The 14,854-nt window shown below is 38.6% G+C and overlaps 1 protein-coding gene across 1 annotated transcript; it reads right to left on the reverse strand.

Moving 5' to 3' along the window:
• Positions 1-1,534: 1,534 nt before the first annotated feature.
• On the reverse strand, positions 1,535-14,738 carry LOC146319105 (solute carrier family 13 member 2-like). Its single transcript, XM_084729700.1, has 12 exons — positions 14,398-14,738; positions 10,783-10,911; positions 9,873-10,009; positions 8,580-8,836; positions 8,310-8,487; positions 8,084-8,206; positions 6,687-6,896; positions 5,629-5,729; positions 5,321-5,436; positions 4,690-4,851; positions 4,471-4,608; positions 1,535-3,135 (listed from the first exon to the last, which is right to left on the reverse strand). The coding sequence occupies exons 1-12, from the start codon at positions 14,497-14,499 to the stop codon at positions 3,004-3,006; spliced, it is 1,785 nt and encodes a 594-aa protein (XP_084585826.1). The 5' UTR covers positions 14,500-14,738; the 3' UTR covers positions 1,535-3,003.
• Positions 14,739-14,854: the final 116 nt, after the last annotated feature.

The following is a 14,854-nucleotide window of genomic DNA, read 5'->3' on the forward strand; positions in this document are numbered from 1 at the left end:
AGATCACATGGTGAATCAGTAACTGAATCGTCCTTGGTTGCCTCTAAACTGTTATATGCACAATTATCTTTCTCTCCATCTGTGCTGAGACACAACCTGACTCAAACAGTATCCAAATAGTTCATTTTTCTCAGCACATCTGCACATACTGTCAGATTTGATGCACTTGAAAGTCAGTTTAGTTTCTGTGTTTGGTGACTTAAGTGATTTAATTGCAGTTAACTTCTGTTACAGCGAGCGTGTTCAAGCAAACGATGCAAATTATTTGGAAATGCTAGTTGAGCCAGGTCTGTGAAGGAAATTACTTGAATGCAGCTGTTGTGTGCTCAGATCAACACAAGAAAAATGTGGAAATTGATTGTGATAAATCAGTGCAATTTGGGTTTTTTGGGACCCGCACAAGTTGCTCGTTGTGAGTTACAGGGAATAAACGGTGAGAGACAAAATAGCAAATGTGCTAAAAGTAGTGAAATGGCCAGAAGGAGACTCAGATTGGACAAGTTGACTTGAATGTTATGTCAAAAATGAAACACAGATATGTAGAACAGATTTATTTATGACCAATTGTGACTCATGTACAAATTATTTTGAACTGATGTGAAGTTTTTGATGATTCAAATGTTGGTGTGACTGAACAAAAGTAAAATAAATAAAGATTTATGGGATGTTTTTTTTGAAATATCACAGCGTCTTGACTGTCAATATTCAGGGAAAGAGAGGGTACACACTTTGTTCACACGATGATGCTTTATTTTCAGAATACTAATAACTCTGGTTCATAAACATGTAATTGGAGAAAAACACACACACGCACTCTGCTGGGACGTCCTCTTACAGTTCTCTTAGAGTTAATTACATTCCCCTATGATAACAACAATAGAAACTGACCTCCACTACAGTCGTATCCTGTTGGCAGCTTCTTATCTCAAAGTTATCCTTCAACCAACCTTTTCATGTACTCACTGTACACATTATTAGTAACACCTTCCTGCTATTGATTTGTGCGCTTTCTGAGTTTTACCTTCTCACTGTCACCTGAACCTTGTGTACACGTGATCACAGTTACTGAAGTGGATCTGTTAAAGGAAGAGTTTGACATTTTGGGAAATTCGCATGTTTTCTTGCTGAGAGTTACATTACAAGGTTGGGAACCAAACTGATTCATGTTAAATTAACAAAACAGAAAGATATATTTTCTGTTCAAACGGAAAGCTTTAGAGTGTAGAGCAGCTGCTGCTAACATTAGCACGCCTGCAGACAGTTCATAAAAAGTTTAATTTAACCCTCCATGGACAACAAGTCTTCAAGTGAGGCATCGACAACTTCGCTGACATCTTCAGGTGATTAATTAGCTGTCTGGATAACTGAGCTTTCTTTCACTGTATCGGTTGATGTTGTCTTAGCGTTTTTACTAGCATTAGTTAACATTCAGCCACTAGTTGCTTCCAAAATTCCTCACCAATATGATATTTAGCAAAGTACAACAGTAGACTGTAAAAAAAAAAAAAAAAGTATTGAGACAACTCAACTGCAATAGTTTGACCCCAACTCAAACACTAAAGTTTGGAAATAAACTAAAAAAATTCACAATGTGAAATTGAGATAATGTACTTTTCTTCTTTAGATAAACTTGAAATCTTTGAGTTTTAGAAACTCAAAATAATTTGTATTTCAAAAATTGGTCACAGTGAGCTGTGACGCTCATTTGTCATTATTTGTTTGACTATAAATTAAACGTTTTTATTGAAAATACTATTAACTATTATTCAACAATTTTTGAAATACATTTTTTAGGTTTCTAAAACTCAAAGATTCAAGTTTATCTAAAGAAAAAAAGTAAATTATCTCAACAAAAGCATATTTTCCAAGATAAGATAAAACCAAACCTTGTCCTGCCACTTTGATGTTCGCAAATTACAAGATAAGAAATATAAAGTTAATGGTTGTTCACGGTAAAAAACAGTGCGACCAAAACACTGATAAAACAAAAAATATGCAACAAAAACAAAGACTCAAGGTCCGACAAAAGGACCACAGTAATAAGTTAAATTAACTGATACAATTAATTCAATTTCAGCTCTTTTACATGTCATCTGTAAACACCACATCACTCAGAGTAATATCATTATGTTGAATAAGAATCACTGAAACACACAGTGTGCTGCATCTTTGCATCATCGAGCATGATAAACAGATTACAAGGACATGACCCCATTTTTTTCTAATGAAGACATCAGTTTTGTTTTGTTCTGTCACTGGAATGACACGAGGAAGTACTGAAGAGTGTGTCTGATAATAGAGATAATACTCTGATTGCGCTTTAAGTTTATCTCAGTCTTGGTTGTAAATCCACCACAGTTTCTGGTTTTATAGTTTACAGGTTTGTTTAGAATTAAAACATTGATTCAGAGTAAAGGTACTGCTGAGTGAAACTGGGTCTAACTGGTGTTTAATTTTAGATTTTAGCTTCATTTTCTTTACCAAATTTACTGTAACCAACCTTTCATTTACTCTACTTCTTTTCTTCACATTAATTATCAGAGCTTCTGCTACACTTCTTGAAATTTAAAGTGTCAGTCCCTTCTTTCTTTTAAAGGCCCTTAAAACTTTTCCCTCAATCGGTTTCTGACTAGAGAATGAGACCCCACAAGAACAGACTATTTTCCTCCGAAGTTTCAATAGTTTTTGTTCTTTTGTCACAGGAGAGATTTCTGCATTTGTGTGTGTAATTTTTTGCTCTTCTCTCTGGTTTGAAGTGGGCGGGACTCAGCTAGAAAAAAGTGATGTTACTTGTGCACCAATCAGGAATGAGCAACATCTGGATCAGAGTCTGATGACAGCTGATGGGTTGTTTTTGACTCTTAATAAATAATAACTAAGATAAGATGTTTTGCTTTGCTTTGATTGTAGCTTATTTAGTCATGAATATTCTGGCTGTATTAGAGAGAAACAATTAAGATCTGAAGACAGGTTTTCAGACCATCTCTCTCTGTCCTCCATTACTCAAGGTTTGACTTCTGTAATGTTGGCCCACTGAGGGAATACGCCCATGTCAAACATGGCGTATCCCCAGGTGTTGATACCTAAATTAATGGTTAAAATCCCGATGATGTTCAGCATGAAGCCAGCCTTCACCTGGAGGAACAGACAGTCACATTCTGATCAGTGTACAGTTTCAGTTACGTTAAAACAACAAGAGATCTGCAGGATTTTTAAGACAAAAAATTAATGCACATTATTTTCAACTTGTGTTCAATTCAATAAAAAGATGCGATATTAAATGTTCAAACTGATAAACTTTGTTCTTTTTAAATAAAGATGGGACAGGAGCAACAAAAGTTCAGAAAACACCTGTCTGGAACATTTGACAGGTAAACAGCTGACAGTATCATGATTGGGTATGAAAGTGGCATCCTCAAAAGGCTCATTTGTTCCCACACAAGACCGGGGTGAGGTTCACTACTTTGTTGAAAAACTGCACACATTTCTCAACACAAACCTGCAAGGAATTTAGGAATTTCACAATCTACAATCCATAATATTAAAATATTCAGAGCATCCAGAGAAATCTCTGCATGTAAGTGACAAGGACAAAAAACAATATTAAATGCCTATGACCTTTGATATAAAGGACACTACATGGCCTCATCTGAGATGGACTGATGCAACGTGCAAGTGTGCTGCGCTGTGTGTGCTGCGTTTTTGGAAATCATGGATGTCATGTCCTCCAAGGTAAAGAGTTATAGCACCATGCAAACTGTTACCAACGCTAACTTCAAAAGCCAGCATCTGTGATTGTATGGGGGTGTGTTAGTGCCCATGGCATCATGGGTAACTGTCACATCTGTGAAGGCCCCATTAATGCTCTGAAGCAACATATGCTGTGATCCAGACGACGTCTTTTTCAAAGACATCCCTGCTTATTTCAACAAGACAATGCCAAGACACATTCTGCACGTGTTTCAACAGCGTGGCTTCATAGTAAAAGAGTTCAGGTAGTAGACTGAGGTGCCTGCAGTCCAGACCTGTGTCCCATTGAAAATGTGTGGTGCATTATGAAGTGTAAAACACGACAACTGAGACCACAGACTGTTGAGCACCTGAAATCATATATCAAGAATTTCACTTTCAAAACTTCAGCAATTAGTGTCCTCAGTTCCCAAACCCTCACTGAGTTTTGTTAAAAGAAAAGGTGATGTATCACAGTGGTAAACATGCTTCTGTCCCAACTTTTTGGAACATATTGCTGGCATCAAATTCAGAGTTAGTGTGTATTTACAGAAATCTCTTATGTTTATCAGTTTGAACATTTTTGTTTTTACGTTCCAACTTTTCTCATATTGAGGTTGTATCTACAGTGGATCTCTTCTACCTCAACACAGACTCATTATTATCTTCTTTTAAATTAGATCCAAGAAACATCTCACATGACTGATATTTGCATCATAGATTGTAATGTGTGAATCTCACCATGTCGACGACTTTAAGGTTTCCAAATGAGAAGGCGATGGCGTTGGGTGGTGTGGCTACAGGCAGCATGAAGGCCAGAGAGGCAGCGATCGTGCAGGGCAGCATCACATACAGCGGGTGTATCTTAATAGCTACGGCCTTAAAGAAACACAACGCAGTTAAATACATGCAGATGTTGTGTGTTTGCTGCATGGATGTGGACGTGTGAGTTGTGTTTACCATTGAGGCCAGGATGGGCAGGAACAGGGTGGTGGTGGCGGTGTTGCTGGAGCACTCAGTGAACGTGGCCACCAGCAGGCTGAGCAGCAACGAGATGGCAAAGGGAGGAATTTGCTCCAGAGGTGCCAGGCTCTCTCCCAACCACTTGGACAGACCTGACTCCTGTAAACAAACATTTCAAGCAGAAATGTTGATCTTTTTTAAAAAATAGTGTTGTCATTAGCTATACTAGCAAGGTGGCTCCAGGGATGGATATGTCTGTTCGTCATTTTACCACTTTGATCCAGACTGAAATATATATGAACTGTACAGATTGTAAAGCCCCCTGAGACAAATTATGATTTATGATACTAGGCTATATAAAGAAAATCTGACCTGACTTGACTACTTGCCCAAAAAGGCATTTTACTTGCCCCAGGCATGCAGAAAACCCTTGCTGTTGAGCCCTGACTCGTGCCATATGTCTGCTATTACTTTGAGTACCACTGTTACAAAACAACTGTCCAATGACGATGACATGAAATACACAAGTGTCTTCACATTTGAAAAAGTCAGCAAATCGTTTCAGCACAATATCAGAGGAAACAATGGCGTCTAAAAAGAAACAAACACGGTGTTGATGGGTGTTTACCTCACTGCCGGCAGCCAGAGCAAAGCCTCCTCCCAGCAGCAGGACGATGTTCCAGGGCATTCGGTCCTGAACCACCTGCCAGTTCAGCAGAGTTTTGGGAGCCTTCACCAGCTTACCTGTGAGGCCCAGATGAAGTGTGAACATGAAACAGTAATTACTTTAAAAGAGCAGGGTCATATCCGCCGGGCAATCATCACCCAGTGCTCTGATGAGCTGAAATTTAGGTCACCTGAACATCATTACTGCATTCTATCATGAGGGATTTTTCTCCATAAATGTGTTTAGTGGGGTTCAAATCAACATTTCACCTGCGTCGTTGTAACCGTAGCCTCCACACGTGGGCAACCGAGACGGAATGACGAAGAACAGCGTCGACATTAAAATAGCGACGGTTCCATCTGTCACATACCTGAGGGACACAAAGTAACAAAACTTTATATGTTTGTTGCTGCCATAAACGTGTGAACTAAACAATGTGGACAAATATTAATGTGAAACTGCTTTATCCTTTTTTGTAAGAGATAAAAAAAAGATTTAAATTGAGGACCAGTTAAGAGTTTCTGCACACTTTGAGAGAAAAAGAGAGAACCGAATGAAATACAGATACAAGGGAGAGAAGTAGGAAGGAAGAAGTAATTAAGTAAAAATACTAGTTTTCAAGAATCTGTACTTGAGTACTTATTTATAAACTTTTTTACTTTTACCACCTACATTTTAGCACATATATCTGTAGTTTTCTATTACTGCTTCACAAAACAGGCTTGTTATTTTAGTTTTAATGCATTTGAGGGGAATTATTGATTATTTTTATTAGCAACATTGCGCGCCGCCCTTCCAACATCAAGACTGATTTCAACAGGATGTTCAAACAGAGATTATTTTTTACAGTGGAGTACAGACGACTGATAGAAAGATGAACATCATGATGTCACAGTGAAGTTGACCTTTGACCTTTTGGATATAAAATGTCATCATCTTATCGTATTAGATTTTTTATTCTAATTTTGTTATAATTAGCGGATGAATTCTGGACTGGTCAAAAACGTGTTTAGTGAGGTCACAGTGCTCGTTGACCCTTGACCATCAAAATCTAATCAGTTCATCTTTGAGTCCAGTTGAACATTTATGTCAGATTTGAAGAAATTCCCTCAAGGCTTTCCTGAGATATCACCTTCACCGTTTTTCAGAAATTTGGAATATAGATGTCTTTCACTGATCATGTGCACACACATATGCACATGGCTACACACTGTAGATTTATTCACTTTAAATTTCAGGTCTTATTTATTGACAATAATAAGAATATAGAATATCACCAGACTTACTGTTCGAAGTCTAAAAAAAGAAAAGAAACGCAAAGACTCACGTTCCCTGCTGGTTGAAGAGCACCGTTGCCCAGCCGTCTATGAAGCCCGGGTCCCTGGTGAACCACAGCAGCACCAGCAGGACGAAGATGCAGAGCACCGCCACCTCGGCAAACCTCATGCGCCCCAGCTTATTGTACTCCTCCTTCATCACCATGTACGCCTCCTTATCTCTGTCGCTTTTCACACCACAGCCAAACGTCTGCTTCAGGCTGAGGAGAAAAGTACAAAGTGCAAAGATGCTGCAGATTGTCCGACAAATCAAGGAAATGTTAGTACATTAACAAGCGTGGACTAAGTTCAATGAACTTGAAGGTAAAGCAAACCTTGAATTTACAGCATGTTTTCATGGTGCTGTCATTATGTGGAATAGCAGGTTTGGACAGAGTTTATCTATTGAAGATAATTAGTTTATCACTCAACAAATTACTTTCTTCACTGCTTCCTCAGTCATGGTGAAGCAAAAAGTCCTCACTTAACAGACACAATAGGGTTTTCTCACAGTCTGACTGCATGAGGATATAAAACATGTGCTGTGTGCTTTGGTGCTGTGATATCTCTTACGTGAGCACCAGCAGAAATACACAGCTGCCTGGATTTGTCCTTGATAATGACGTGCACTCTTTTAGTGCACCTTGTACCATAAATCTCATCCAGCAGCTTTTCCTAACTCGAAGTGTCAGCACAATGATGGGGAATTAGCAAAGCTGGAAGGCATCATAATGAAACCCATCACCGATTAAAGGCTGCCTCTGTAAGATCATAGACCTTTTTCACTGCAGTTATTTAACATGTCAGGGTAAGAAATGCACAGGTATCACTAATAACATTAACTACAGCTCTGCTGAAGTGTCCCAGTCTGTCACTTAGCAAGCTGCTCTTAATAATACACAGCAAATAAAGAAGTTACTAATATTATAATAATAATTCTAATAATAGAATAATATAAGGCTAGTTATTGCTACCTAGTTTGCCCATTAGCTTGGGTTTGACACATGTGAGGCTCTAGTCAGAATTTTTCTTTGTTTAATTTGTTGGTCAGTTAACATGTAACATTTTAACATGTTAATTTGTGAGCTTTAAAGGTGCTGGAAAGTGAGTTTAGTTAGTTTTGTTGTTTCAGGCTGCTGCCTGTAGCTTCATATTTAATGGATCTGCTCATCTAACCCTCCGCCAAGAAAGCAAATAAACATATTCTCTAAAATTTTGCGGAAAATGTGTTTTTTTGTATTTTTAAGTCATAATGCAACTTGAACTAATGCATGGCTAAGCATGGGATGGTTTTGTTTTGTGGTTAAATGATCATTTAGACACGATGTTGAGAATGAGGAAAATAAATGTCTTTTCGTTGCTCACAGCAGCGTGTCTGTCAGACTGTACCAGGATGAAGTTGACTTACTTGATTCCCAGGAATATAGCCTGAAGCCAGAACCAGGTCAAGATCAGCATGAGCACCATGTTGGGAAAAGCAAAGCCAAACCAACTGGCGAAGTTGATCACACCCCCATTCGAAGGGAAGATCCTTCGCAAAAGAGAAGAGAGGTGGAGAGATGAGAGCAGGAATTAGGACGGTCAGCTGTTTCACGTCTGGAACAAAAAACTGTCTGCCTTCGTTACTGCCTTACTGTTCAATCTGGCCCTTGAGGATTAGGTTAGGGGTCGTGCCAGTGAGTGTGGCCGTGCCTCCGATGCTGGCAGAGTAACACACACTGAGACTCATCCCTTTGGTCAATAACGTGTACTTGTCCTCGATCGCCTTTCTCCTGGACTCCATCAGTGCCTCCGGACTGAACTCATGTTCATCTGCAGCCCAAGACAAGTTTTTGAAAATGTTACCGTCAAGATGATCATGAACCTTAACTAAATCTATGTAGCAGACTTTTTTTTTTACTTACACACTCTGTCCTCCAGCTCAGTCTTGGTCTCTGGCTGTTTCTCGTCTGTGGTTTCTGGTTTGTTTTGTCTGATCTCCAGTTCAAATGTGGGGTTGTCCTCTGCTGCAGAACGGAAATCTCGTGCGTCCGCCTGGGCCTCTGTGGCTTTCAGCTGCTGCAGCACGGCGTTGGCGATGGGCAGCATCATGGCTGTGGTAGCCGTGTTGCTGATCCACATGGATAGGAAGGACGAGACGATCATGAAGCCCATCATTAAACTGTGAGAGAGGAGAGTCGAGTAAGTGATCCTGAACAAAGGTGGTGATCAGATCTTAATCAAAGAGTACTACAGCTGAAAAAGATGTTTCAGTATTTAAAGTTATATTCAGTATTTAAAGTTATATGTGTATAAAGTTATATGTGGGTCTGGTTTATCATGAGACTTATAGTATTTTTTGCTCTTACAAAACATCTATTTTGTACTATCAAAGAATAATACAAAATTAGTATAACATTGCATTAAAATAGTTTCATTTATCACTGCAAAATATTTTAAATTTAACACATCATTCAGTTTCACAATAGTGTTTTATCTACACTGTTTTGTCATGTTTTAATATACTGAAACTCTTTTCTCAAAGTTGCAAAAAAAGTGGAAATGATTTGGATAAATAATGGAATAATTTCTCCCATAAACTATAATCATGACTGTTTTTAATAATCCCTCTTCTGCATACTTTTGTTTGTTTGTTTGTTTGTTTGTTGTTATAAATCCAGGTCCTAAAGGCCCAATTATAGTGCCACTGTAATTTGGCCTTTACACAACGCCATATTTTTTTTTTACCTGAGCCAGGCTATACAACAACGACAACTATCATATCACATCCATGAATGCATTGTAGTATACAGCTGTTTTATGCTTTGTAAGTCAATATTTTTAAACACACAACTATCGGATTGTTACTTGATATTAGCAGAAAATTCAAGTATCAGAATCGGTATCAGGAGGGAAAAATTGTATCGGAACATCTCTACTTTTATAATTGATGCTTCTGGTTGTTGAAGAAGAATCACTCAGTAGTGGCCAACAGTGTAAATTCAGATATATGATGAATACTATCACAAGAAGTGCTGAATGGAGGGTGTGTGTAATCACTAGAGCATGTTTATTTCAATTTTTGCATGTACTGTCACTTTTAAATGTGATAAGGAAAGTTATCTGAAAAGGTGGACAAGTCAGTAGTACGATTAAGATATTCAGAACTTTGTTTTTGCTGTCTGTTGTGTTTTTGTTGTATAGCAATGCTTTCTTACAGGGACGGACGAACTCCGACCAGCAGCAGAACTCGGAGAGCGATCCGCTTATGAAGGTTCCAGTGCTCCACTGCGATGGCGACCAACAGGCCACCAATGAACAGCATGTTAGAGTCTTTCAGATACTCAATACTGACCTGAAAGAGGTGACAGACACACACACTATCATCAGTAGAAGAATCAGAAACACATGCATAACAAGTTATGGAACTGCTGCAGTAACGTGAACCTCCCGTACTGAGGTAATATATCATCCAATTTATGAGCAATAAAGGTAAAACACTGGGATCAGCAGAATTGTCTACGTCAATAAAGGTAAGTGACTGAAAGGTCAAATCAGACCTTTCTGTATGCAGTTTCCTCAATAAATACAAAGTAAACCTCCTATTGTATTGTGCTCTGTTTGGTTTTGTTCTGTCCTTCAGCTGGCTTCGAGCTGATCCTGACCTCTGACCTCTGACCTCCTCGTCTTGAGGCAAAATATGGGATCATAGTGAGGCAACTGGAATTGCTAGGGTCAAGCTAGGCTAACAGGCTGCTGACTGCAGATTCATATCTAATGGATCTTCTCTGCTAACGCTATGACAAAGACCTAATAAGCATATTTATCAAAAATACTGAGGGATTTTGTAAGCTGTTTTTGATGTTTCCTAGTAAAAATGCAATGACAAACTTAAGTTTGAAACTTAACATGCAACTAGACACAGGAAAAACGCAGATCCAGCAGCATTTAACTTTAGTTGAGCTCATTTTCTTTCTCCTCCTTCTTCTGATTATTTGGGCACACTGTAGTGGTCTCCCATCCTAAAACCTTATAGTCATAGGCAGCAGTATTTTCCTACAGGTATCAAAGTATGGGTACATATAAGTTGGCACATAAATAAGCACAATATGTAAATAATGACTGTACCGCATCAGCCTTCATGATGCCCATCATAGGAAAGAGGATGACTGGCAGAAGGGCAGTCACAGCCAGAGGCATACACTCTGTACACCAGTACAGAGCCATGAGGATGATGGCATAACCACATTTCGCCTCCTGTAAATACACACACACACATGTTCCAATTCTCTAAATGACAACTAACAAGCATCACATTATCAGTGCAGCATTTTGACATTTTACATCTGAAATTTGCTGACGTGCAAAGATCAAACACATGCAAAGAGACACACAGAAGCAGAGGCAGAAACCCTTACAGTACCTACAGTATTTCAGCTTTCATGTCCTTGTCTTATCTCCACTGTCTCTTTAAAAGGTAATACAACCTTACACAGATGCAGATAGCAGCAACCCTTGATCATAAAACAAACAGTTTATCATACTGTTGTTGCACAAGATAACTCTTTATGGGTCCTCAGTAAAAACCTTCTTCACAAAGACTGTTGTATCTACCCGACACAAAACTTTCCATTAACACGCAGATGAGACATCGCTCAAATCAGCTGGTTATGATGCAGTTTGACGAAGAACAATGTCTGGGAAACATGTTGCTTTCTTGGTGAGAGTTAGATAAAAGGATCTATACCACATTAAAGTCTGAACGCTTTGCAGCTGAGGCCAGGAAAGGTTAGGTTAGTTTAGCTTAGCATGAAGACTGGAAGTCAAGCTAGCATGTCTCAGTTGTAAAAAAAAAATCTGTAGGCCAGCACCTCTAAAGCTCACTAATTAAGACATCATATCTCATTTGTTTAATCTGTACAAAAACCAAAGTGATAACAGCTTTTACAGCAGTTTTATGGGCAGACTATTTCTTAGCCAGGAGCAGTTGCCAGGCAACCAGAAGTTAGCTTTGTGGAAGTCACTGATCCAAAAAAAAAAGTATGGCGAACTGTTCAATTTTTTGTACAGATTGAACAAATGAGATAAAATGTGTTATTTAGTAAGTTTTGGAGACATTGGTAAAAATAATAAAAGTAAGTAAGTAAAAATCGGTGGAATTTTTAACCTTCAGCCAGAGCCAAGCCTTGTGTCTCGTGTTTCACGTCTTTATGCTAAGCTAAGAGCTGCTGGCTATAACATTATATTTACAGTACAGATATAACAGTGGTATCAACACTGTATCTTGTAAAAACCTGAGTGAAAACAACAAGTTGCAGTTTAATGGACTGACTATGTCATAGCAAGGACCAGCTGCCAGGCAACCGACAGTTAGCCATAATGACTGGATCCCATGATGTCACTGCCCTCAGTCACAAAAAGAGTCTGGCTTTTGTCTCTTTCTGAATAGCCCAAACAAACAAAACATAATGTGTTATTATAGTAAGCTTTGGATGCATTGGTAGGTAGATTTTTATTTATCTTCAGACAGGACCAAGCTGTTTCCTCCTGCTTCATGTCATAACGCTAAGCTAACAGCTGCTGGCTGTAATTCATATTTACAGTAGCCATGAGAGTGGTATCAACACATTGTATCTTGGTTATTTAATCTGTGCAAAAACCAAAGTAAAAACAAGAAATTGCAGTTTTATGGGTGGACTACTTTGTAGCTAGGAACAGTTGCCAGGCAACCAACAATTAACCATAATGACTAGATTCCACGGTGTCACTGCTCTCAGCCATATAAAGTGCAGCTTTTGTCCAGTGTTTTTACACATCAAACAAACAAGGTATAATATGTTATTTAGTGAGCTTTGGAGATGTTGGTAGGTGGATGTTTTACCTTCAGACAGAACCAGGCTGGCTATTTCCTCCTGTTTCTCACCTTTATACTGAGCTAAGCTAACAGCTGGTAGCTGTAACATTATATTTACAGTAGAAATAAAAGTTGTAACCACACATTGTATCTTGTTTGTTTAATTCATAGGAAAAAAAAGAAGCATTGACAAGAAGTTGTGGTTTTATGGACGGTCTGTTTAGTAGCGGTGCAGTTGCCAGGCAACCAACAGTTAGCTATAAAGACTAGATTCCAGGAAATCACTGCTATCAGCCACAAAAAGACTCCAGCCTTTGCACAGATTAAACAATCAAGCTACGATGTGTTATTTAGTGAGCTTTGGTGGATTTTTACCTTCATACAGAGCCAGGCTAGACATTTCCTCCTGTTTTTGCATCTTTATGTTCAGCTAAGCTAACAGCTGCTGGCTATGAATTCATATTTACATTCCAGATATGAGAATAGTAGATTTTTTTTTTTTTTACCATTTAATTAAATGATAAATAACTTTATTTCCCCAAACTATTCTTAATTTCATTAATTCCAGGTGGATGCATAAAGTGCTGCACAAAGCATGAGCCAATAAAGTTGTAGCCACAAGAAATATGTAGATAGTGTAAACAATTAAAACAGATGCATAAATTATCCATGAGCTAAAAACCCTTTGACAAATTATTCTTTATGAATTATCAGTCCATCTAACTAGATGAATAAACTCAATCTCTTATAGCATATTTTCACAGCTTATAACTGTCAATGAAAAACACCCAGATGTAAAACTCATCACAGGCCAATACGACCGTACTGTGGGAAGCTCTGCATCTTTAAGTGTCTTTATGGCACTGTGTTGTAAGTCTCTCTGTTGAGGCACGAGGGTTCAAGAGTGGTTTAAAATCAGCAGTACATTGGAATCTCTTATCCATCATCCAAAAATAAAGATTAGCAATCAACATGCTGATGAATTACGCTGTCCAACCGAAGCATTTAAACACATAATAGGTAACCTGGGTCACAGGGTGTATAAGATAACAGTGTTTCTAGATACCGTGTTAGGAATTTGGCCCTGGAGGCAGACCCTAGAGATTATCTTCCTTTTGGATTAGGTAGTTTACATTGGAGAATTGGTTGAGTGATAACAACAGCGCACACACAGGCCGTATGGTTTGTTTCATATATGTTCTGAATATCCCTTTTGACAATCTGAAGGTTTAACTTTACTTGAATGTTATAGGTTGTCACATAAAATCCACTTCAGGTCAAATATAATCAGATTTCCCTTTTATTTTGTGGTATCAAGTCTCAGTTTTATGGCTTAGATTTAAAGCCATAATGTATTAAAATGCATCTCTTTCAAATAATTATAATGGCATAAGTGTTTGTTCACAGAAACCCAATTCACACATGACCAAGCATTTTATCTCCAGAGTACAATTTGTTAACTTTGCTAACTGAGCTGCTGGCTCATGCACGTCTTGAAATTTGTAGACACAGATGACTAGTTGCAAGTACAAAACCAAAACTACAAAAATCATGCATCAGGTCATTTATTAGCTCACTTTCAAAGGATATAAAAAAAATTTTTTTGGAGAGTGTGTTGGCAGATTAATTTAGCAGGTTGTCCTAAAAGGATATGAAATCCTCAGGGCCAATATTTGTTGTGCATGTGAAATTACATGAGCACTTCTGTTGCAGTCCTGACAGCACGGGACAGTATTAGCCAAATATAATAAATGTTTCCATGATGTACCTCCACGGCATGTGCTGTACATTGAAGAAGGACAGAGGAAGGGTAGAGGGGGCACAGACTTATTAGTTATGTTCTTCTCAGTCAAGACAAACACAGATTAAAACCACATGCGCTCACTTACCGATGTAGGATACCTGAGTGGCAGAGGAAGGAGTAAGATTGGAGTGACAGTGATGATGAAGTAGTTTCTGTGGTACCACAGCCAATGTAACCAGCCACCCATGATTCTCCTGGCAAAACCGACAAGAAACCCAGAGGCCAAAAACTATCCTGAGGTCTGTCAGGTATGGGGCTCAGAGCAGATGGATGAAAAACGGCGACTGGTCCACTTGAAGAGAATGCAGAAGATGAAGATGAAGTTGAGGAAAAGCAAAGATGTGCTCCACAGAGAACCAGTGAGGTAATGGGGCTAAAACCAGTGCAATCTACTCTTTCTGTTGTGGTGTATCAAACATTAACTCAACACCTCAGAGATCACAATCCAACAGATGAAGCTATTGGGAAACAGTAAAAGTAGAAGGAGGTGGGGAGACTGACAGATGAGGAGAGAGATAGTGAAACAATAGACAGGTTTGTCA

The sequence above is a fragment of the Lutjanus erythropterus genome, chromosome 11, assembly GCF_056507025.1.
Source record: "Lutjanus erythropterus isolate fLutEry1 chromosome 11, fLutEry1.hap2, whole genome shotgun sequence".
NCBI classification, from domain to species: domain Eukaryota; kingdom Metazoa; phylum Chordata; class Actinopteri; order Lutjaniformes; family Lutjanidae; genus Lutjanus; species Lutjanus erythropterus.